Genomic DNA, 25828 nt, shown 5'->3' on the forward strand with positions numbered 1-25828 from the left:
AAGGAAGGTGTAAATGAGGTTATAAGATCACAGGATCACAAGATCATGGATCTGAGGCAGGAAAGGACCTCAGAAACTAATCTCCTTTTACAATTCAGAAAACAGATGCCTAGAGAGGTGAAGTGATTGGTGAGGCAGAGGCAGGATTGGATCCCAGATAAGCCTTCTTCTATTTGCCAAAGGGAATAGGAAAGAATTCTGACTGTACAAGAGCCTTGACTTAAAGAGGAAGGGCATGTTTCTGATCAGCAAGAAGTGGTTTTCTGAAAGGGTGGAGATGGTCATCAGGCCAACATTAAGGGCTAACACTGCAAGCCATCAAACTCTCAGATCTAGAGTCCAACTACCCAGGAGTCCTGATTTGGTCGTACTGCACTCTTCCTACTCCAATTGATCCATCTTCTCATCCCTAGCTAAGATCTGGAACACAGCTAGCTGTCTTTCACTCCTAACCATTATATTCTATCTCCTCAACTGGACACCTCCCACTCCCCCCAACACTACCTCATAGAGTAAAAGAAGGGACAGAAATTATTAAGTGTCCAAAATGTGTAAGTCAACACTTAAAATGAATATATTAAGGGATTAAAATTATAAAGCAGACTAGAAAGATATAAAAGATACATACCTGCATTGTCCTTTTGGTTTAGATGGGTTCCAGATTCTATTAGTGCTTTGACTAAAGATAAGTCTCCTCTTTTAGCAGCCAAATGGAGACGACTTTTGCCTTTGGCATTTCTCTTACAAACTTTAGTTACTGTTCCACAACTAGGTTTGTCTGGCAGGACCTCAGTATCATCTTGGTCAAATGCTGAAAGTTCTAAGCAAACAATAATAGTAATTGATATTTATATGTGTACTAAAACACTTTCCAAATTAAAAAAAAAAACACTTTGTGAGGTAGGTTGGAGCAAAGAGCACAGGACTGAACCTGTGTTCTCATTGATATTTTAGGGAACTTCCAAATAAGTAAATTCCTTCTAACCAATTACAGACTAACACCTTTTTTTAATCACTTACAGTCTTTGTCTACAGAATTAGAAGTTAAGTGACATGTCCTGGATCCTAGAGCTAGTAGAGGTAGAACTTATACCCAGATCTTACTGTATCAAAAGCCAGCTCTCTATCCACTATACTACTCTGCCTCTAAGAGAGAGAAGTATTATTATACTTCTTTATGTCCATCCTTATCCCTATGGAAACTTGGTCTTCCCACTGGCTTTCCTCCTTTTGATATGTTAAGTTTTCATTTTATCTTGTGGGGTTCCACAACATATTTCCTCATTGTGCCCTCTCATGGAGATTCACTTTTAATCATCTTCTTACTTTCTACTATTGTTGTTTGAAACCATCCACTTTTTTCTTTCTTGTATTGAAATAATATTCCATTACATTCATCTGTTATGTTCAGCCATTCCCCATTTCCCACCCTCTTAGTTTCCAGCTCTCATCTACAACAAACAAAACTAATATAAGTATTTTTATATGTATGGGTCTTTTCTCTATTTCTTTGACATCTTAGGAGAATAGACATGTTTATTGGTATTGGTGAGTCAAAGGACATACCCAATTTAGTGATTCTTTGTTTGGAGTTTGGAAGTGGAGGGGGGGGGTAAACAAACCCTTCTGTGGCCTCTGTGCCAAAGACTCAGATCAGTTAGCAGCACAATCATTTGAAGCTTACCCAAGAGTACATAACACAGATTCATAGGGGATGTATTTCAGGAAAATCAGATTCCTATAGACTCACTGCTTTGCTATAGAGAGGTCCTCCTTTGGTTCATCACTTTTTCTCATCTTTCAACACAATTAGTGATACAAGGACAGCAATAAGCCGATCTTTTCCAGGGCTAGTTTTGTTATTTTTTTTATTAACCATAAGAAGCTTCAAAATGAAAATAGGGTTGATGCAACCTTTACGACTATTATATACAACTGATGCTTTATGTTCTCCTAGTTCCTGTCAAAGCTTTGCCAAGAACTCTTTTAGTCCCTATTGCTTGGAGTGGACATGTAAAGGTGCATATAAAAGGGGATGAGTTATAACCACTTTCTTCCTGAAAGTTGCAGTTAAGTTCCTCATTGTCTAAGGATTATAATGGAATGGTTCATATATAGGTCAGAGGTCTTCTGTAATCTTGAGGATAGCTACAAAGGAGATTTTTTGAAAATAGGAACGTAGAATTAAAAGTTCACTACCTCACTTACTTCAAAGAGTTTCTAAGAGTTCACAAAGCGGATTCTGAGATGGCTCCAAGGTTTAGGGGAATTTAGTCCCATGAATCTTACATTATGAAGAGGGGCATAGGAACTTAGATGCCAAAATGCAAGCAACCTTAGAAAGTCAGCTACATTTACAAATGGGGATACTGAGGCCTCAAGAGATTAAATAACTTTTCTGGGGTTATGCAGAGTGTTGAAGGCCACAGATAAGTGCGGAACCCTGGACAAGGTATAAGACCCTTTAGTTTTAGTCCAGTAAGAAACCCTGCTAATGTATGTGGTTTATCTCTATAACCCCACCTAAGGGCGTCTAGGTCTTCCTAGCCAGGAATTCAGGGAGTGTGACAATCTGTGCTATACTTGAAACAGAGTTGTACTGATGAGGCAAGAAAACATCTGTACATAATAGCAATTGGTGCACACTCTATCCTATAAGCACATGTGCAGTACTCTACAATTAGCACATGCATAGTACTCTGTAGTCAGTGCATGTACAGTATTCTATAATTAGCACATGCACAGTACTCTGTATTAGTGCATGTGAGTAGTCAGTAATTAGCACATGCATAGTACTCTGTAGTCAGTACATTCACAGTATAATCTCTGTAGTCAGGGCATGCACAGCTCTATAATTAGCACATACACAGTACTCTATAGTTAGTTCATGTGCAGTATTCTATAAGTAATACATATGCATTTCTCTGTAGTCAGTGCACATGCAGTGCAGTATTCTGTAGTTAGCGCATTACAGTACTCTGTAGTCAGTACTCTGTAGTGTATGTGCAGTACTCCATAATTAGCACATGCACCATACTCTGTAGTTAGTGCATGTGAGTACTCAATAATTAGCACATGCATAGTACTCTGTAGTCAGTGCATTCACAGTATAATCAGCACATCTGCATTTCTCTGTAGTCAGTGCATGCACAATACTCTGTAATTAGCACATACGCAGTACTCTATAGTTAGTGCATGTGCAGTACTCTATAAATAATACATCTGCATTTCTCTGTAGTCAGTGCATGTGCATTACTCTACAATTAGCACATATGCAGTACTCTATAGTAGGTGCATGTACAGTACTTTATAGTTAGTGCATGTGCAGTACTATATAATTAGCATATATGCATTTCTCTGTAGTCAGCGAATTCACAGTACTCTGTAGTCAGTATATGTGCAATACTCTATAATTAGCATATATGTAGTACTCTTTAGTCAGTGCATTCACAGTATTCTGTAATTTGCACTTGCATAGTACTCTGTAGTCAGTACATTCAGCACATGCATAGTACTCTATAGTCAGTGTATGTGCAATACTCTATAATTAGCACATATGCAGTACTCTAAAGTCAGTGCATGTACAGTACTCTATAGTCAGCGCATTAACAGTACTCTGTAGGCAGTACTCTGTAGGCATGGACAGTGTTCTATAATTAGCACATATGCAGTACTCTATAGTTGATGCATGGATAGTGTTCTATAATTAGCACATATGCAGTACTCTATAGTCAATGCATTCATAGTATTCTGTAATTTGCACATGCATAGTACTCGGTAGTCAGTATATTCAACACATGCATAGCACTCTATAGTCAGTACATTCACAGTATTCTGTAATTTGCACATGCATAGTACTCTGTAGTCAGTGCATGTGCAGTACTCTATAGTTGGTGCATGTACAACGTTCTATAATTAGCACATATGCAGTATTCTATTGTCAGTGTATTCACAGTACTAGCAGTATTAGCACATGCATAGTACTCTTTAGTCAGTGCATGTGCAGTATTGTATAATCAGCACATATGCAGTACTCTGTAGTCAATGCACATGCAGTATTATGTAGTTGGTGCATGTGTAGTACTCTACAATCAGTGTATTCTCAGTACTATATAATTAGCACATGCATAGTACTCTATAGTCAGTACATGTACAGTACTCTATAATTAGTGTATACATAGTACTCTATAGTTAGTGCATTGTAGTACTCTGTACTCAGTAGTATGAAATGGGGCAAGTGCTAACAAAGGAGCCTCCCTCTTGAGAGAAATATGAAGAATGCTTGGTTAGGTTAATAAAAAAGCAAGGTTTGATAGTAACTCAGGAGTAGATCACTGAGTTCTTAGATATTATGGAATGCATGTCTCTGTGGCTTCCTAAGGAGGAGATGTTGGAGCTAGAGAAGTGAAAGATATTAAGAGAACAACTAATTGAATACTACCATACAATGGATCCTGGTTCAATCCCCAAGCACACATTCCTTAAATACAATGTAATAAAATTGGCTTTGAGAGATCTTACAAATTATCAAGAAAAGAAGGCCTTTAGTGTAAGGTGCCAAACAAAGGAAGATGAGGAAAATAAAAAGATGCCAACAACTCTAAAGGGTGTGGCACATTGAACAAAGACAAAGATGGTGATGGGAGGTTTGAAGGGTAGGGCACTTCCCCATTTCTCAGTCAGACTACACTTCTCCTGACACCTGCGCCCTGGTATACTCCCCACTACATGATCCACTGAAACAGGGATCCTGTAGGGGAGAGATATCCAAGGAGACTCATCAGTGCTTTCAATGAAGTAAAGGCGGGGCAAATGTTGGCAAAGAAATGCAGTGAAAGGGCCGAAGAACAAGAACAAGACCTAGAACCCTGTGTCCAAAATGTAACAAGGGTTTCCCCAGGGCATTAGAATATAAATTACATCAAGGAAACAGGAATTGGGGCTTAGCTCCAGGGTCCCACACACAAAACACTTGGGGCATGATGGGAAGCATGTTGATGGGAGAAGGGGATTGCAATTAAGACAGAGTTGTATGCCATTAGGAGTACTAAAATATCCCCTGGGGAGTTGAAACCTGTCCCCATCCAGCCTACAAATCCCTTGCCTCCATACACAATTTCACCTCCTGAGAGTGCTCACAAAACAGTGTCCATCCATACACTGACCTGGGAAACTGGGGAACATGTTACTAACATCCTAGTCACTAATGCACTACACACTGGAGATATGCAATTCGATGATATTTACTCAGATTTTGACTCCCAGCAACAGAATGCAGGAATATTCTAGATGGCATTTGTTACAGCTGACTATCCTATGCTCACTTTTTATGTAAATGGTGTACCACTGAAGGGGGTTGGTTGACACAGGTGCAGATCACACGGTCATTAGAAGTGACAACTGGCCCAATCAATGGCCAAAGACCATAGCAAACACCCATATGTTTGACATAGGAGGAACTATGTCAACTGAACTTAGTGCCACCCCTTTAAAATGGAAATTTGAAAATAAAACAGGAGCATATACCCCATTTGTAGTTAAACAAATCCTCATCAATCTGTAGGGAAGAGACATCTTAGAACAGCTGGGATTGCAATTGAGCACATAGGCTTTTTAGGCAGGGGCATTGTTAAAGACTTGCCAGCCCTTAAACACCTATCTCCATCCAATGGGAAGTTAACACATCTGTGTGGATGGAATAGTGGCCCTCAATCAGTTAAAAAAAAAAATCCAGCCCTTATTATAGTACAAGATCAACTTGACCAAGGACACCCACAACCTTCTCTCAGCCCTTGGAACTCCCCTGTATTTACTATAAAAAAATCTGGGAAATGAAAAATGTTCACTGACATGAGGAAAGTATAGACAGAGAGACAGAAACATACACACAGAAACAGAGACAGAGACAGAAAAATGGAAACAGAGACAGACACAGAGAGAGAGAGAAACAGAAAGAGAGAGACACACACAGAGAAACATAAAGACAGATAAACAAGAGAAGAGTGAGAGACACAGAGAGAAATAGAGACAGAAATATTAAGAACAGAGAAATTGTTCTTAATTGTTCAGAGAAATTAAACACTTTAAATGACTTTCAGAAATTGATAGGAGATGTCAATGGATGCGTCCAATGTTAGGCTTAACTACTCATCAACTACAAACACTGTGTGACATCTTAGGGGGAAACACTGATTTGGATTTCCCCTGTCAGCTTACAAAAGAAGTCCAAGGAGCTCTGAGGGAGGTTGAACAGTCTTTATGTAATGTAGTTGAGAGAGTCATCCAAAAACTCTTGGAAATATCAGGATTTGCTATAAAAGAAACACTATAGCAGTTCTCTATCCAAGAGATAGTGTAACTGAATGGGTGACCTTCCTGGCACATACAGACCAAAATCTGACTCCTTACCCAGTGCTTGTGGCTAGAATCTTGTTAAAAGCTGTTAAATGAGTAAATATAATTATCTGGGATAGGACCCAACAAGATACACACCTTTTATACCGATGTACAAATTAATGTATTCTGTGAAAGCACTATGCCACATTTTAAGAGTGGCAAATTTTATTGGCCACAGCTCCAAATTTTGCATATAAGTCCATCTTAAGGATAGCCTGGCTGTTATATAATTGGCCATGGGCTTTGGAAGAAAAAATTTCTAAGATCCCTCTTAAAGGGACTAGATAGGTTAAGCGCTTGGGGCAGAGAGTTTGCTTGTGTATCTATAAATGGAAAAGGAATGCAATGTGATGGGTGCCATATCCATGATGGGTGCCTCATGCCATATCCAAATTGTCCATCAGAGAGAAATGGAAAAAGAAAAGACTCTTGAAATGAAGAAGACCCAGGAAACTTTGGGTGAGGCCCTATTTGACTACACCAGTCACTGAAAGAGTATGGCTGTTAGCCCTATGTGTATGCTAATTGACTATGTAAGACTTCAAAACCTGCAGGAATCATTGTATGTGAGGTTGTGAACTTGGAACAGGTGACCACAAACATATACCACTTACATAAGGTGGCTTAATGAATGAGAGACACAAGCTAACAGTTATTTTCTATACCTTCCTTTTGGGACTCTTGGAAGTCTTTTATAGCATTTTGTTTGTGATATTATCACTTGCCTGTGTGATTCCCCCCATGCTGAAACTTGTTATCCACTGTTTTATAGATCTGACCACTGATGTATACCTGCTCCAATTAAAACAAAAGAAAGTTGGAAATGTTGAGGGCCACAGATAGTGAGGAACCCTGGGCAAGACATAAGACCCCTTAGCCCAGTAAGGAACTTTGCTGATGTGTCTGGTTTGACTCTCTATCCCACTTAAGGGCATCTCAGTCTTCTTAAGAAGTCAGGGGCTGTGAGAACCTGTGCTATACTTTAAGCAGAGTTATACTGATGTGGCAAGAAAACATCTGTACATAACAGCAAGTGGTACATGCCCAGTATCCTATAAGCGCATGTATAGTACTCTATAATTAGCACATGCAGTACTCCATAGTCAGTGTATTCATAGTACACTATAATTAGCATATGTGCAGTACTCTTGTAGTTAATGCATGTGCAGTGTTCTATAAGTAGCACATATGCATTCTTTTTAGTCAGTGCATTTGCAGTACTCTGTAGTCAGTACTCTGTAAGTTAGTGTATGTGCAGTATTCTATAAGTAGTACATATGCATTCTTTTTAGTCAGTGCATTTGCAGTACTCTGCAGTCAGTACTCTGAGGTTAACATATGAACAATATTCTGTAGTTAATGCATGCGCAGTATTCTATAATTAGCACATGCACAGTACTCTATAGTTAGTGCATTCACAGTACTCTTTAATCAGTACTCTGTAGTTAGTTCATGCACAGTACTTTAGTCAATGCATGTGCAGTACTCTATAATTAGCACATATGTAATACTCTATGTAGTCACTGCATTCACAGTACTCTGTAATCAGTACTCTGTAGTTAATACATTGCAGTACTCTATATTTAGCACATGCACAGTACTTTAGTCAATTCTGTGTAGTTAGTGCATGTGCAGTACTCTATAATTAGCACATGCGCAGTTACTCTATAGTTATGTAAGAGCCTAGTGTATATAAAGTGAAAAGCTTCCTTGAATAAGTGGACTTCTATTTGAACATCCTCCTGAATCCCACCTATTCACTCCTCATCCAATATCAGGATTTTGGTTGGTTCTGAGGTCCTCCTGTGAGCAGGACCAGAAATTCACATCCCAGGCTAATTCTGAAGTCCTCCTGTAACAGTAGAGAATCTATTCTTTATATCAATCAAACCCTCAAACTATCTAGATTCTTTCTCTTTAAAAAATGTATTTATTTTTCATATGCTTTTTTAAAAAATTGAATTCCAAATTTTCCCCATCTCTCCCTTCCACTATTCTCCCACCCACTGAAAAGGCAAGAAATATTATATAAATTTTTATATGCAAAATCATGTAAAACATTTCTATATTGTCACACTGCCAAAAAAAAGAGAGAGAGAGAGAAAATTATACTTTAATATTCACTCCCAATTTACCAGTCTTCTCTCTAGGGGTAGATAGCAAACTTTCTAGTTTCAATATAACATAAAAAGAATTAAAATGAGTGTTTTGATCTTCTGATTTGACACAGCTACCCTAGTATAAGTATTTTAGCAGTATTTCCTCTGCAAAGCTGGAAGTCTGAACTCTGCCCTCAGCTTGAAAGGGTGTGGTTAGAGACACAAAACTCCTGTACCCTTTTATCTCTGTCATATTTTTTTCACATATTCAAATATAGAATATTTGGATGTGTGTGAGGGAGAAAGACAATGAAAAAACAAACTGTCCAACTTTAATTTTTACAATCTCTATGTAACTGATAATATACCACATAGAATGTTTTATGGCACTCACAGTGACTATTAGTATATCATGAAATATTATTTTTAATGGCTGTTGGCAAAGATCACTAATGGCTTATAACTATAAGGTATAATTATGACTAACTCCGTCACAGTTCTTTCTTTGATACTTCATCATGGGTTGGAACCATTGCTTCATTGAAGGCAATGACAATGAAGCACAAGCTCTAGAAGATTTTGTGATCTTCCACTTTTAGAGAAGACCTTGAATCAAGAAGAATGGGACAGAAGTTTTTCCTTTGATCTATACGGGCCGTGTGACCCAGAGCAAATCACTTAATCTCTGAACATTCCTAAGTAACCCTACAGGACTGTAAGTGGCAAACAAGATGCTGCTCTACACTGGTAGCCTTAGTTTCTTCTGCACTGGGGCTTCCTTATAGCAATGAAATCATAGATCTGGGCCAAAATAGTACTACAGAGGAAGGCATGGGCATCATGGCAATACTTCAATAGGTCTAGCTAGAGAGAGTATTCACATTGATGAGATCACAGATCTACTAAAGTACTGATGTATTACGCGACCATTAAGACAGTTGAAAAAAAAACCACTTGACTCAATAAAGACACACTCAGTGCACATCCATAGACCCTATATAATCAAAACAATGATTGATCTGAATACTTAGTGTTTTATAGTACTACTTTTATCACAGCATGGCTAGGTGTTGCAATGCATAGAGAGTCATAAAAACCTGAGTTCAACTCTAGCCTCAGATACTAACTAGCTGGTTATATTGGTCAAGTCATTTAAATGTTGCCTGACTCAGTTTCCTCATCTGTAAAATGGTGATAATAATAGCATTTACTTCCCAGGGTGGTTGTAAAGATTGAGTGACATAATATTTATAAACTGCTTTGCAAATCATAGTGTATAGGGTAAATGCTAACTATTATCATCTCATATGTTCCTAAGAATTAATCAACAAGCATTAAGCACTTACTATGTAGCAAGCACTGTGTTAGGTTTTAGGAATATAAAAGAATTAACCTATCCCTGCCCTCAAGGAACTTTACATTCTCTTAGGAGAGACAACATGAATACATATAATAAGAATATACAAACTGGACATAAAATAAATACTGGGGTGGGATTTTGTAGGCATTATAAACTCATGGAATTTGGAAAGGCTTCAGGTAGAAGGTGATACTTGAGTTGAAAGGAAATAAGGATTTCTTTTTTTCTAAATAAGGATTTTTAAGAAATGGAGGTGAAGAGGGAGTACATTTTAAGTATGCAAAACAAGTCTGTACAAAGGCATCAAGGTAGGAGATGGGATGTTGACTGTGAAGCAAAAAGAAAGTAAATTTGACTGGACTTCAGAATATATAAAGAAGAACAATTTAATAAGATTGGAAATGTAGATCAAAGTCAGGTTGCGAAGGACCTAGTAGAGTTCACTGAGCTGGTGAGTGATGTGGTTAGACTTGTATCTCAGAAACATCACATAGACAGCTGTAAGGAACATGGGTTAAAGATGGGGGAGGTTTGAGGCAGTAATGTCAATTAGGACACTTAGAATAGAACAGGCAAAAAGTGATAAGAACATGAACTAGAGTGGTGACTATGTAAATAGTAAGATAGAAACAGATATAAAAGGAATTGTAAAGGTAGAAATGACATTTAGCAGCTGATAAAATATGTGAGTTCAGAGCAATGATAAATTGCAGATAACTGAGACATTACAAAAATGGGAGACTAGAAGAATAGTGGTACCCTCTTCAGAAATAAGGAAGTTTGGGAAAAAAGAATAAGTTAAAATAAACCTGGAATTTTGGAAGCTTTAGGATCAGGTGAATCTTCTTGCTGTGATTGATTCTGAAAATCCTTATTTGTGCTTATGGATAAATTCATATCTTGACCATCAGTAGTTTCTTCAAAATCTTGCCTTTTTCTTTTGATTTGAACACTTTTTTCACATAGTTGTAAATTTCTAGGCACATGAGTGTCTGGGCTTTTTTCTCTTGTCTCTTTATGGCTTTTTTCAGTGTTATGCTCTCTCTTTACATTGTCAGTCTTGTCCTTGTCTGAAAAACAAAAAAAACAAAAACAAAAAAACAAAAAAAGTGCAGTGTTAATGTTTTGTATGATTCTCCCTAGTTTGAGAAATGTTGCTTATATTAATAGATGATAAAAATCACACTTTGTAAGGGTCTCAATACATAGATATTTTTTGAAAGAACTTTTATACTGTTAAAGTTATAGTCACTAAAACAATTATGATATAGAATGACAGTCCAGGCAAAGTCACCACTCTACAGAAGAATTTGTAACAGAAGGAATGGATTTTAGAAGAGAAAATTTCAAAGGATTCAGAGAAAAGATAGGTGTATTGCATGTGCTTCATTATGGATGAAGTCTACTCATTAGGGAAGAGAAACTCTCAAAAATGAAATTCTAAAGAAACAAGAACTACTTCCCATGGAGAAAAAAATACTGAGGAGAAATACTTGAGAGAATACTAGAGAAAAATATTTCCTTTGGATAGATACGAGAGTAATGACAGACCAGAAGTTGCTCAGACTATATTTTGCTTCTATGTTCTCTGTCAAGGAGACCACTTTGGGAGTATAGTATAGAAGGGAGTATTTGTTTTTTATGTATGGAATGGACACAATGGTCTCTGGAGTCTTTGGGTAATTCTGTGATTGAACAAAATGAGATAATAATATTCTACTGTGGAAATGTGTTTAGAATTCCTAGGTTAGCCTACATGAACAAAGTTAAAGTCTGACAGGAATAGCTGATTTCTGCGAATAGCAAAAACTCTCTTCTGATAGTCATTGGAAAAGCTGCCACTTTAGGAAGCTAGGTGCTGTAATGGATAAAGAGCCAGATCTAAAGTTAGAAAGACCTGTGTTAGAATCTATGTGACCTTAGAGAGACACAAGTAAAGTGTGTCTGTCTCATTTTCTTATCTATAAAATGGGGATTGCAATAGCACAGACCTCCCAGGGCTGCTGTGAAGATAAAATGAAATGATATTTTTAAAGTGCTTCATGAATCTTAAAGTTTTATATATGTACTTGCTATTAGCCATGAGAAAAACCTGGCATGCACTGCTGTATCTCAAGCTTGTCAGGGTGGCTACATATGGTATGGAATTCACTGGAAGATTGATAAGCTAAGAAAACCTCTAATGTTGTTTAAATAATAATAATAATTTAAATATTACCTGATTGAGAAAGAATTGTCTTCTCTATCCCTTGCTTGAGCTGAGAGGCATCTCTTAAATCCTCATGCATGTTCTTAATAGACTGTACTTTTTTTTTTGGAATCACATAATTCTCTGGAAGTTCTGGTTGCTTTACTTCCATTTCAACTGCTTCCTTTTCACAAAATTTTTCTGTGCACTCAGTACTCTTTTGATGGTTCTCTTGAGTTCTCTCAGTGCAGGTTCTTTCTGAACTCTCCTCTCCTCTCTCACTTGTCTCTCTCTTCTCATCTATCTGATAAACAAAATAACCTGGTACAGTGGTGGTATTATTATGAAGATCAGCAGAGATTTCCCATCCGCTGATTTGCCCTGATAAGTCAGGTGTTGACAGTGTCCCTGTACTAACCAGGGGATTCTGCTCAGAATCAACATCAGAAATAATATTCTGTCCATCATTTACAACATACTTCTCAGAAATAATGGTACAGTCTGAATCAGATAAGTTGCTGACATCCTGTTGTGAAATCACTATGAGGCTACCTGCTGGAAAAACATTTTCCTGGAATAAAGATTGAGTTTCAGAAGGTAAGTAGTGTTGGGAACTTGACTCTTCTTCATGCTCTGAGTTTGCTTTACAATTATTCTGGTTTTCATCATTTACAAAACAGTTCATCTTCTCAGACAATGCGGTCTCCTCAAAATAGCATCCATCATTACCAACATCATTATTATTACTGTCACTGTCAACATTTTTATGTAAAAAGGAAAGGAAACTCTTTTCCCAGACTGTCACATTCTTACTTTTCAGACTTGGGCTATTATAGTCACTGGCCTTACAAGGAACAGGTTTCTCATAAGTAGTGTGATCATTTCTTTCAGTGGCCAATGGTAACTTGGCTTCTTCACAAGAGCCCGAAAAAGGGATGGCTTCTGCTGGCTCACAAGTTTCTGATTCTAAGATACCAGATTCCTTATGATAGTACACTGAACCTGTGCTCTGGCCAAGTAGTTCTTGACTCATTAGGGTAAGTGAAGCTGTGTCATTTTCACAAGCACCTGTCCCTTTGGAAACTGAAAAAACTTCACTACTGTGACACGGATGATTTTTCAGCACTGGAGTTACTGAGTTGGTCAGCACATCAGACTTTTCTGAAAGGTCAGAAAAAATTACAGGATCTTGCTGTCGATGAGCAGTAGATCTAGTGATTCTTCTTGAAAAGGGTGTTACTGGTGTCCCGGTATTGTTCTTTCTATCACTCACCTCAGTTGTTTTAGGAATTGTCTTACTTTTCTCCTTTTCTATAGGCATAAAGTTCTTAGGCTCATAGACATCCTGCATATGTATCTTTGGGGGTTCTTTGGCATTTATTTGATCAACAGTAGGTTGCTTATTCCTAGTTGGAGTTAACTTTTTATTCTTTGAAATTTTCTGATGATTTTCATTCACAATTCCTTTATTCTTCAATAAATTCCCTTTGTCTTTTTTAGAAACTTCTGTCTTCCTCTCTTTTGTTCCTCTGGAGTTCTCATTATTAAAATCCTGAGTGCTTCTGGGACTGCATTCTGGTTTCTACAGAAACAAAATATATTTTTAACTTCATTTTCAGCTACAATTGTATATTCAATTTATTCTGGGTTGTTGGTATATCTTTACTATTCCATTAAATTATTATAACTTGATTTGACTGTAGGGCCTACTGAGTCAAACCAAACCCAATGATTCAGAAAAGAGTACAAATAGGAGAAATAAAAGCAAAAGATAATGGGCTCAGTGTGTGGTTTATTATTTTGTTCTCTGATGTGTCTTTTGCTCTCTTTTCCCTAGTATTTTGGTACTATTGGTGTTACTGAACATAATAAAATCCTACTTAAGTCTTAGTAGATTTACAAAATTAAACAGATGGGGAAAAAAACACAACCTGTATTTTATTTGATCTATGTATTTCAAAGCAGAAGGCTTTGCAAGCCTTTTGTCACACTCCTAGGTTAGATACTTCAACTCTATTAGATAAATCACTTATTCTGTAACTGTCATCACTTAGACATAAGAAAAAAAGAAAAGTGGAAATGCACAAAGGTATAATAAGAAAGAGTAAAAGACCAAAAAAGAAGAAGGTTAAGAAAAAAAAATTGACAAATACTCCATGCATAACTACGTATCTACATGACTGCCTCAGATGTGAGAGAAGTTAACAATAATCTCAGTATAATCAGTGTAATCTCACAAATACAAACCTTTAAATATGGAACTGAGAAAGACAAAAAAAAAGATGACTTGCATAAGTCATTATGAAGTCAAGATAAAGCCATACATGATTTGTTTTCGTTTTTTTAATCAAGAGATCTTCTTAGTTGGAGTCATGTAAAAGTGCTTATATATGATGGCAAGATAGGCTTAAATCTGTGAATGGTAGTAGAAATGGCTGAACAAATGAAATATATCTCTATAATGGTCTTTTTCCTGTTTCCTTGATGACCTTAAGTGTTTATAGATCTTTGAGAAAACAAATATAATCTAAGCCAGATTCTCCCCATCTTTCATTTTAGATGTGCTTGAGCCAGTTTACATGGCTCTTCCATGAAAACTTTTCAGTGTCAGCACTTATATCTTGGATATCAGCAAATGTTATAAATTAGGTCTTGACTTGTTGTTCTGTCAATTGGTTAGACTTAAGAAAGTGATAGATAAAATTTTAATAGCAAAGATTATACTTAAAAGTGCCATATGTATGTGTTTTTTTTTTCCTCTGCTGTTCGTTAAACATTTACTAGCACACTCCTGTACTAAGATACCCCATAGAATAAGTTTCACAAGAATTTCTCCAGTGTAGTAGGGAGTAGAATGTTAGAACGTGGAAACTGTTGCCATATGATTTGAGTTTGAATCTCAACTTGGAATTTTATTTCCACAGTGACTTTGGGCAGGCCACTTAATTTTGGGGGCCTTAATTTCCTCATCTGTAAAATGAAGGAGTTGGACTTCAGGGTCTTTCCAGCTCTAGGTTAATGATCTTATCTAATACAGTGCACCAAGCCAAACTTCTGGTCTTTCTCAGGCTTTTCTATTTATATTCAAGTAGTTCAAGAATCATATCATCACATAAATCCAAAATAACCCCAACATGGCTTCAGGAACCATCTGTAAATAAAAGATCTCATTGATTATAGTGTCCCTTCAAATCATAACCCATCCACATTCTCCTCTTGTGCAGCTCTTATCTATGTTCTCCCCTCACTCCTCAAGATAAGAGTCCATCTGATATGAGGAAACCCCTCCTCTAAATCTTCCAACAATGTCCTGAAACCAATACTACTGTCCATCTGCAAGCCCTTCACTCTTGCTACATGAATAGACCATCCCTTTTCCAATCATACATCTCCTGGATGTCTTCTTTAATCTTCTCTACCTAAAAAAGAGAACACCTGAAGGGCAGGAGACAGTATCGATATCTTCAAAAATCTGAAGAGCTGTCATATGGAAGAAGGATCAGATCTGTTCTGCTTGACATTATAGAAAAAGACAAAAAGTAGAGAGATGAAGTCACATAAAAGTAAATTTATTCTTGATGTAAGGAAGGACTTTCATACTATGCAAAAGTGAAATGCATTGCCTTAATAAGTAGCGGGGGATGCCTTTCATTGTTGTTCTTTAAGCAAAGGCTAGAAGACATATTATATCAAGCATATCATAAAAAAAAAATCTTTGTCTATCAGACTAGGTACCCTCTAAGCTCTTTTCTAGTTCTGAGATATTGTTTTTCTGATAATATCTTTAACATCATTACTTGTGCACATGTAACTATTAACAATAATAAGTTGACCCCTACTTAATCCCTCCATACATATTTCCATTGAGGTAGTTAAATGGTATGGTAGATAAAGTGTTGGACCCAGAAGAAGGTTTGGGTTCAAATTATTCAACCTTCTAGAGACAGACATAAGGTAGAGATAAAGGAATTGGGGCTTGTGCAAGTCATCACCTTTCTTTAATTAGAAAAATTTAAAGAATAGCCTGTGGCACTGAATAGATAAGTGATTTCCTGAGTCACCCTACCAGATTTGAGTTCTAGTCTTCCCGACTCTACCACCACCTTTCTATCCAGTTCACTAACTTCTTTGTCATGGCAGTGAATTTCAAATGGAAATTTCCTTCCATGGATCCATAATTTCACTAGTGCTGATAATCCTGCTACATTAGAAATAGCTGATTACAAAGTAAATAGAGCTTTGTACCTGGAGTTAGGAAGACCTGAGTTCAAATCTACCCTCAGATATTTACTAGTTATGTGACCTAAGAAAGTTACAACCTCTGTTTGCTTCAGTTTCCTCAACTGTAAGATCAGAATAACAACTGTAACTACCTCACAGGGTTATTGTGAGGGTCAAATGAGATAAATTTTTCTAATTAAAGAAAGGTGATGGAAACTACAGATTTTTATAATACATATTTTACTGAAATGATAAAGTAGATATGTAGGTGGGTTGTTATTTAAAAGTTCCCTTGATTGTGGTTTTTTATCCCTTTTCTCAGATATATGGGGACTTCATCCCTTAAAGGCTGAAAAATTCTAATATCTCCAGCACAGATTTTCTCTGTATACTTGGCTTGGTTCTGCTGCTCTTCTTCCTGTCTTTATTGCTTCAGTACTATTTCCATTTTCTTAAATAGCACCTCAGGGACAATGATACTACAGTCTGAATATGGTAAATCTAGTAATACTGATGAAAAAAAAATAATTTAATTATGGAAATGCTAATGCTTCAGTTCCCTTTCAAAAATATATTTGTTGTGCCCATCTAGTTTTATCAATAATTGATATTGGGATAATCTGGATTAACTAGATTTCATGCCAACCTTTCTACAAAGTTGTTTTTCTACCCACCATTTTTTTCTGTTTTGAGAAGCAGTGTGGTATAATGGACAGAAGGCCAACTTTAGTTAAGTAGATCTCTAATCAAGGCTGCTTCTGATATATGCCCATGGTGTAACCATGGGCCAGTCACTTACTTTCACCTTACCCCCAAACTCAGGTAGGCAGTTGGCACAGTAGATGGAGTGCCTGATGGGGAGTCAGCAAAACTCCTTTTCCTGAGTTCAAATCTGACCTCAAACACTTACAGCTCTATGACCTTGGGCAATAATTTAACTTTGGATGCTTCACTTTCCTCATCTATAAAATGAATTGGAGAAGAAAATGAGAAACCACTCCAAAGAAAACTCCAAATGGGATCATGAAGAGTATAACATGACTGGAAACCAATCAAACAACAACCTCCAAACCATTCTCCAATAATATGTAGATAAACAACTGATCTGTAATGATGGAAGACCTTAGATAGGCACTTAAGCTCAATTTCTTTATTTATAAAACAAAAGAGCTAAATCCAATGGATTCTAAGGTCACCATCAGCTCTAAATCTATCATCTTATGATTTCCCTACACAAATATATACTAAAATAACATCAATTTTAAAAATCAAGATCTTCCACAACCTCCTAAAAGATGCACCACATGTATTTACTTTATATAACCTTTACCATTCCCATAAAATTTTACAAATGAGTTTGTCCTAAACTGTTGTTGCCCTTGGCTGCCATGTATTTTTACCTGGTAAGAAAATGATGCTAAAGCTAAAGCAGTTTCTGGGCTCTTTTAACCTCCTAATTGCTGTGATTACTTTATATTGGTTAAATTTCCATAGAATATGACAATCTTCACATTTTCCTTTATCCATCTCTCATTTTCAAAATCTTGTTTGAATATCAAATTGGAGCTATTTTAATTAAATAACATATTGTCTCATTTATCCTTTATTTTATTTTGGCAGTATCAAATCTTTGTTTCAAAGTTCACAGAAGTAGTTTGACAGGGAGTCATAGAATAGCAAGCTATTCTGTGAGTAGCAAAAAGACCTGAGTTTATAGAGGATATGACCAGGAAGACCCTGATCAAGTTTAACAACATGGCAAAAATTCCTTAAGTTATCTATACTTTGTCTTAAATTTGAATATGTTATAGCCATGTTATATTAGTCTGTGCTATAATGGATTTTGAATTTCTTATTCCTATTCTAAATGATATATTTATTTTCCAGGAAAACTTCAAGGAAGATGTCATCACACACACACACACACACACACACACACACACACACACACACACACAGCAATTGGATTTTTTTTGGACTCATTGTTTTGGATTTTTTGAGGGGCAGGGTGGGAAGAAGAAGAAAGAAAGATAAGAAAAGAAAAAAGTTACCTAAGGGGAATGGGCAGAAAAAGAAGGAAAGAACATTCTGAAGCAGCTATCATCTACTCCAAAGAGAGAAGAAATGAGGCACTTTGCTTGTCATCTCACTTGATCCTCCTAGCAATCCTATTGCTAAGGACTATTATTACCCTCAAATTACAGATAAGCAAACTAAGGTAGACTGAGCTTAAGTGACTTGTTCAGAGTTTTTCAGAACTCAGATTTTCCTGACTCCAAATCCAACCCTGTTTTCATCACTGCTAACTCATCATTTACAGAGCAGGACAAGCAGACACAGCTAGTGGTGGGCCCTAGCAAGGAGAGGCTGTTATGCTATGTGGACCCTTCTCTCCTCTTTGCAAGGCAGCCCTTCTTTGCTGCGGCTGCTGGTTCAGCTTACTTCCTGTGGTCCCTTTCTTCCTTCTTCAACAAGGTTCTGGACTAAAGAGGAGCTGATAAACTACAGACTAAGAGGCATCATGTTCTTCAAATGATGTTGCTATCTAAGTCGCAGCTCTCAAGATGATTGTTGATACTCTTCAAGAGCATTTAAAGTTGATAATCAAGTATGCCATGAAATTACTTGTCTTTTTGCTTTGGAGCACTCAATGAGATTTATTCTGCCAATTCCTTTATGTGTCTCTCTTCAAGGAAAATCCACAAGGCAACCTTCCATTTAGCTGCAACTTCCTCAGATCTTTTAGCAAAAATGTCCAAATTGACATGATTCTATTCTTCTAGCAGTAGGTCAATTCAATTGTTGGATAAAAATTTTACATTTAGAATACAAATGTTTAAAATGACACTAATACAGACGTCTAAAACCTAGTTTGTTCTCTACATCCTTCCTACTCTTGCTACTTTCACTGTGGAAGGGAAAACAGGGACACATAGAACTGAATATCATTGCTTTGTTTGTTTCATGAATTTATGACATAGTGGCCAGCCTCTACATTTAGGCTGGTCCTTATGGACAGTAGGCAGTCTGTTATCAGGAAAACCTGGAACTTTTCTAGAATGATAGAATTTGTGAGAGTTGCATTCTAGTGGCATAGTTTTCAAGAACCTGGGGTAATTTTTACATCATAGTTAATCCTCAAAATGAGATCTGGTGATCCAGAACTAAAGTTCTGGGTTTATACAGACCAGGTTCAATTGCAAGGAGTCGGAAAAGTTTATCACAAATCACTTTTTGGCTCATGTATCTATCTAGAATTTTCCCTGAGAAAGTCAGAATTTGGCTTGTTTTGCTCTCACCTAGTATTACTGTGTAGTAAGGTATTTGGGGGTAATCTAGAACTCTAATACATATAGGACAGCCTTTATTTTATCCAACAGAAAATACAAAATCCAAATAACTTACATCCAAGTCCATAAAGAGTCAAAACAGCTCTGCTTTATTCTCTGTTGAGCAATGGCTCTTCCTGGGACTTATAATTCCACAAATCTCAAATACTTTGATCTCAGTATCCTTTTATATTCCAAAATTATTAAAGATTGCACAGAACTTTTGTTTATGTGAGTTATGTCTATTGGTATTTACCATATAGAAATGAAACATCTTAGAATTGTGAAACATAAAGTAGTTTTGACTTCACCAACCAACGGTCTTGGAAACTCCCAGGAGTCCCCAGATCACAATTTGAAATCTGTTGCTCTGAGTTTAATATTACCTTGTAATTGAGCTGCTTTCCTCCTACTTCCCCAAAAGAAAGACAAGCAATAGGCATTAATAAATTCAAAGTCCCTTCCCCCCTCATCCATTTAATTCATATAATTTACAGAAAGACAAAATCTAGAACTGCTCTTTCATATACTAACAATATTATTCGTAGTAATAACAATAGTTATCATTACCACTTTAAGGTTTGCAAAGCACTTATATCAACTCATTTGATCCTCTTAACAACTCTTGGAGGTAGGCATTATAATTAACTCCATTTTGTTGGTGAGCAAACTGGAAAGTCTATGACGTGCCCAGAGTTACACAGCCAATAAGTGTTTGAGACAGGATATAAACCCAGATCTTCCTGAATCCAAGAGTTTGAGACAGGATATAAACCCAGATCTTCCTGAATCCAAGTCCAGTATTGTTACCCACTGTATCACCTATTTACCATAATGGCTATGTCTTTTGTTCCTCCTCATCTTGTCCTTGCCTGGCCCCCAAATTCCTCTGATAATTCCAGGAACTTAGCATTGCCCTTATTCCTCCTCATCAGAAGTCATGTTTCAGGAGCTAAGCATGGTCTAGAAACTCCTATGTCTAAAAAGTTCACTCAACCTTAGGATTTCCCCAATCATTCAGGCAACCCTCAGTCATTGCCACTTCACTATTAATGGCTCATTTCTGCAGCTGAGCTTGGCCCAGGAATTCTATTCTGCTATTGTCTTCAATGGTTGACATTTCTGGAACCACATACATTCCCTCCTCTCCTAAGGCCATAAGGTTCTTTGAATGGACCTGAAGTCTGTCCAGCATTCCCTCCAAAGAACCAGTCTGCATCTTCTCCCTCCTGTTTTTTTGTCTCTCAGCTATCATTTTCTCTACTTCCCCCACCCAATTTTCTTCTATATACCTCAGCTTTTTTCTCTCCATTTCAAATTCTTTCCACTGTAAATTTTATAGATGAATTTTAAGGGTGACTCAGGTATATAAATAGTCATCACTTAATCTATTATCCTCAAATTCTATGAGTCAATCATCCTCAATGTGGTTTCAGGCCAGGATTTATAGGGCAAAGTTAAGATTATATCAATGCCAAAACAATGTCTCAAATGTGGTATCAATGGGGATGTTTATACATTCTACAGGGAGATTAGCACCTAAGGAAGAATAAAGATGGTCTCCTAAAATCTTGTTAATTTTGCCCAGACTCTTCCTTGTCATATCCTTCATATGTTCAATAAAAATGCAAATATTAAGAGAGTTGTACTGAATCTGAGGCTATCAGAACCATCCTACCCCAGCACAACTTCGGATTAAAAATGAGAATCAATTCTGCCAGCATGAAGTCTGTATCTTGTTAAATATCTTCTTATTCTCATCTCTCAATTCCCATGTAATTTCATCCAAGAGTAAGTGATATAGCAGATAACCCAGATATTCTGGAGTAGTTTATAATAACTCTGAAATGTCTGTCCAAGCATAATATATTTTTCAAAGTATAATTATATGAAAGGGATTATCAATCACCAATAGTCAGTCTTGGGATTTCTTCACTCATTCAGGAACCCCTCAATTATTGTCACTTAACTGCTACCAGTGCTCATTCCTGAAGACCCAGACTTGATCCAGAGATTCTTGCCACTCTGTGAGTTGTGAAAGACTTGTATTTGTGGAAGGATTTGACTAGTAGAGCCTCATCAAGAACTCACTACCCTCTGCTTTCTATCTTAAACTTGGATATGGTTTACATATGTAAAGAACTCTGAATTTGTGGACTGGCACTAAAGTATAGCTAAACACACCCCTGACAATTAAGAAGTGCTAATTATTTTTATGGGATTCATCTAATTCTTGTGCTCTTTGTTAAGAGATCCAGAATTGTTATCCTTTGGAGGAGATCAAACCTCCTCTAACTGTACAAGGACAGGCAAGGATGAAGATATTTGGGGTGGGGGAAAGGGAATGGCACCAGGTTAAGCTGATTTGAGCTTACAAACAACAAGCAGATGTCGCAAGTATATGATAACTTTTCCTTCCAAATACACTTTTAAATTAACTCTGAAGGAAAATGGCATTTCTGAGCTTAACTCAAGAAATATAGCTTGATGGAACAGGGGTAGTTGCAGCAATAAGTGGACAGTAGATAGAGCACAGGCCTGGAGTCAGAAAACTCTTCTTCCTTGAGTTCAAATCTAGCTTGGGAAAGTCATCCAACCCTGTTTGCCTCAGTTTCTTCATCTGTAAAAATGAGCTGGAGAAGGAAATGATAAACTATTCTAGCATCTTTGTCAAGAAAGCCTCAAAAGGGATCACAAAGACTCAGATACAACTGAAAATAATTAAACAACAATATAGAATAAGGTCAATTACAGAATAAGTTAAATTATTAAATGATACAAAATAATTTTAATTTCCTCACTGCCAAAGAAGACAAGTCATCACACACATACACATGAATTAGAATCCTCCCTTCAATTCATTATTTTACATTTGAGAGATGAGAAGAAAAAGAAAAGGATAAGAGAGGAAGGATATGGATAAAGAAGAGTGGGAAGAAGGCAATGTTCTGAAGCATCTGGTACCCATTCTAAAGAACAGCAGAAATGAAACTGTCAAACACTGTAATTCTATCAGTCAGTTTTAATGATCTGCTTTCCTTTGTTATAAGGGAAGGTTCAATGTGTGTGTGTGTGTGTGTGTGTGTGTGTGTGTGTGTGTGTGTGTGAGTGATGAGGACATAATAGAAAACTGATGAGGTACAAGGAATAAAAAGGATCAATTAAAAAAAAACCAGGGGTATCCTTGACCTTTGTAATACACAATACCAAGTACTGCTGGAATTTCCAAGAAATTGTTACCATCGGATAACAATGCTGCCCTCAAACCAAAGGAAATTTGAAGTGATCTAGAAGTATCTTAGGTCATCAAGGAAACAAGAGAAAGATGACCCCTCCTGCTTCATTTGTTAAATTATTTCCAAAACCAATAGCACAAAATGCTTTAATGTACACAGGTCTACTGTGACATTATAAAATTACTCACAAATATCTATTGTATGAGGTAGAATACACTCTGCTCTTAAAGAATGCATCAGAAGACCTGCTCTTTCTCTTTGTAGCAAATATGTCACTAGAAAAAGTGTTTTTTTTTCCTAAATATAGATTTACCTTGCACTGGTGTGTATCTTCACAGTGTAACAGTTCACTTCTATCTCTTTGCTCTGTAAACAAAAAAAAGAATCAATCAACCAGTTGACTACCAACAAACATTTACAATGGATCTAACTGAGCTTGAAGCACTATGCTAGGTTCTAGGCATACAAATACAATGAAGAAAACTATCTCTTCTCAAAACGTGTTTACATTCTAATGGAAGAGAAAGCCAGTACATATATAAGTATACATAGAATAAATATAAAGAAAATAAGTACAAATAAAAACAAGTAATTAAATACAATGCAATTTAGGAAGAATAGGGTATCAGGAAATGCTTCATATAGAAGATAGACCTTGAGTATTGTCTTGAAGGAAGAGGCATTCTACATGGTGGAGATGAGGAAGGAGTATATATATTCCAGGTATGGGATTCATCCAAAGAGAAAAAGATGGGAGATGGAGGGCTGTGCTTATAGGATAGAAATAAGGTCAGTTTGTATTAGCATAATTGGCCATATTAATAACCAAATTAACAAAAACCATATGATCATTTTAATAGATGCAGAAAAAGCATTTGATAAAATCCAACATCCATTCCTATTAAAAACACTTCAGAGTATAGGAATAAATGGACTTTTCCTTAAAATAATCAGTAGCATCTATTTAAAACCATCAGTAAGCATCATATGTAATGGGGATAAACTGCAACCATTGCCAATAAGATCAGGAGTGAAATAAGATTGCCCACTATCACCATTACTATTCAATATTGTATTAGAAATGCTAGCTTTGGCAAAAAAAAAAGTGGAGAAAGATTAAAGAAATTAGAATAGGTAAGGAGGAAACCAAATTATCACTCTTTGCTGATGATATTTTGGTATACTTAGAGAACCCCAAAGATTCTACTAAAAACCTATTAGAAAGAATCCACACCTTTAGCAAAGTTCCAGGATACAAAATAAACCTACATAAGTCATCAGCATTCTTATATATCACTAACAAAATCCAACAGTTAGAGTTACAAAGAGAAATTCCATTTAAAGTAACTACCGATAATATAAAATATTTAGGAATCTATCTGCCAAGGGAAAATCAGAAACTATATGAGCAAAACTACAAAACACTTTCCACATATTAAGTCTGATCTAACCAATTGGAAAAATATTAAATGCTCTTGGATAGGGTGAGCAAATATAATAAAGATGACAATACTACCTAAACTAATCTATTTATTTAGCACGATACCAATCAGACTCCCAAAAAACTATTTTAATGACCTAGAAAAAAATAACAGCAAAGTTCATAAGGAAAAACAAAAGGTCAAGAATTTCAAGGGAATTAATGAAAAAAAATCAAATGAAGGTGGCCTAGCTGTACCAGATCTAAAATTATATTACAAAGCAGCGGTTACCAAAACCATTTGGTATTGGCTAAGAAATAGATTAGTTGATCAGTGGAATAGGTTAGGTTCAAAGGACAAAATAATCAATAATTTTAATAACAAACCCAAGGACCCCAGCTTTTGGGATAAGAACTCAATGTTTGACAAAAATTGCTGGGAAAATTGGAAATTAATATGGCAGAAACTAAACATTGACCCATATTTAACACCATACACCAAAATCAGGTCAAAATGAGTTCATGATCTTGGCATAAAGAATGAGATTATAAATAAATAAAAGGAACATAGGATAGTTTACCTCTCAGACCTGTGGAAGGGGAATGAATTTATGTCCAAAGAAGAACTAGAGATCATTATTGATCACAAAATAGAAAACTTTGATTATATCAAATTGAAAAGGTTTTGTACAAACAAAACTAATGCAGATAAGACTAGAAGGGAAACAATAAACTGGGAAAACATTTTTACAGTCAAAGGGTCTGATAAAGGCCTCATTTCCAAAATATATAGAGAATTGACTCTATTAATTTATAAGAAATCAAGCCATTCTCCAATTGATAAATGGTCAAAGGATATGAACAGACAATTTTCGGATAAAGAAATTGAAACTATTTCTAGCCATATGAAAAGATGCTCCAAGTTATTATTAATCAGAGGAAAATTAAGACAACTCTGAGATATCACTATATATCAGTCAAACTGGCTAGAATGACAGGGAAAGATAATGCGCAATGATGGAAGGGATGTGGGAAAACAGGGACACTGATACATTGTTGGTGGAATTGTGAATACATCCAGCCATTCTGGAGAGCAATTTGGAACTATGCTCAAAAAGTTATCACACTGTGCATGTATACCCTTTGACCCAGCAATGTTGCTACTGGGTTTATATCCCAAAGAAATCATAAAGAAGGGAAAGGGACCTGTATGTGCAAGAATATTTGTGGCAGCCTTCTTTGGAGTGGCCAGAAACTGGAAACTACGTGCATGCCCATCAATTGGGGAATGGCTGGATAAATTGTGATATATGAATATTATGGAATATTATTGTTCTGTAACAAATGACCAACAGGATGATTTCAGAAAGGCCTGGAGAGACTTACATGAACTGATGCTGAGTGAAATGAGCAGAACCAAGAGGTCATTATATACTTCAGCAACAATACTATATGATGATCAATTCTGATGGACATGGCCCTCTTCAACAATGAGATGAACCAAATCAATTTCAATGGAGCACTAATGAACTGAACCAGCTACACCCAGCAAAAGAACTCTGGAAGATGACTATGAACC

At 36.4% G+C, this 25828-nt stretch overlaps 1 protein-coding gene across 1 annotated transcript in view; it reads right to left on the reverse strand.

Annotated features, from left to right (window-relative positions):
* ANKRD31 (ankyrin repeat domain 31) overlaps positions 1-25828 on the reverse strand; it is a 327325-nt gene that overhangs the window by 69167 nt on the left and 232330 nt on the right. The window contains 4 exon segments of the mRNA XM_074282287.1: positions 629-820; positions 10665-10925; positions 12074-13625; positions 23143-23195. Of these exon segments, the coding sequence (XP_074138388.1) occupies positions 629-820; positions 10665-10925; positions 12074-13625; positions 23143-23195 (2058 nt within the window).

This window comes from Sminthopsis crassicaudata, chromosome 1 (assembly GCF_048593235.1).
Source record: "Sminthopsis crassicaudata isolate SCR6 chromosome 1, ASM4859323v1, whole genome shotgun sequence".
NCBI classification, from domain to species: Eukaryota; Metazoa; Chordata; class Mammalia; order Dasyuromorphia; family Dasyuridae; genus Sminthopsis; species Sminthopsis crassicaudata.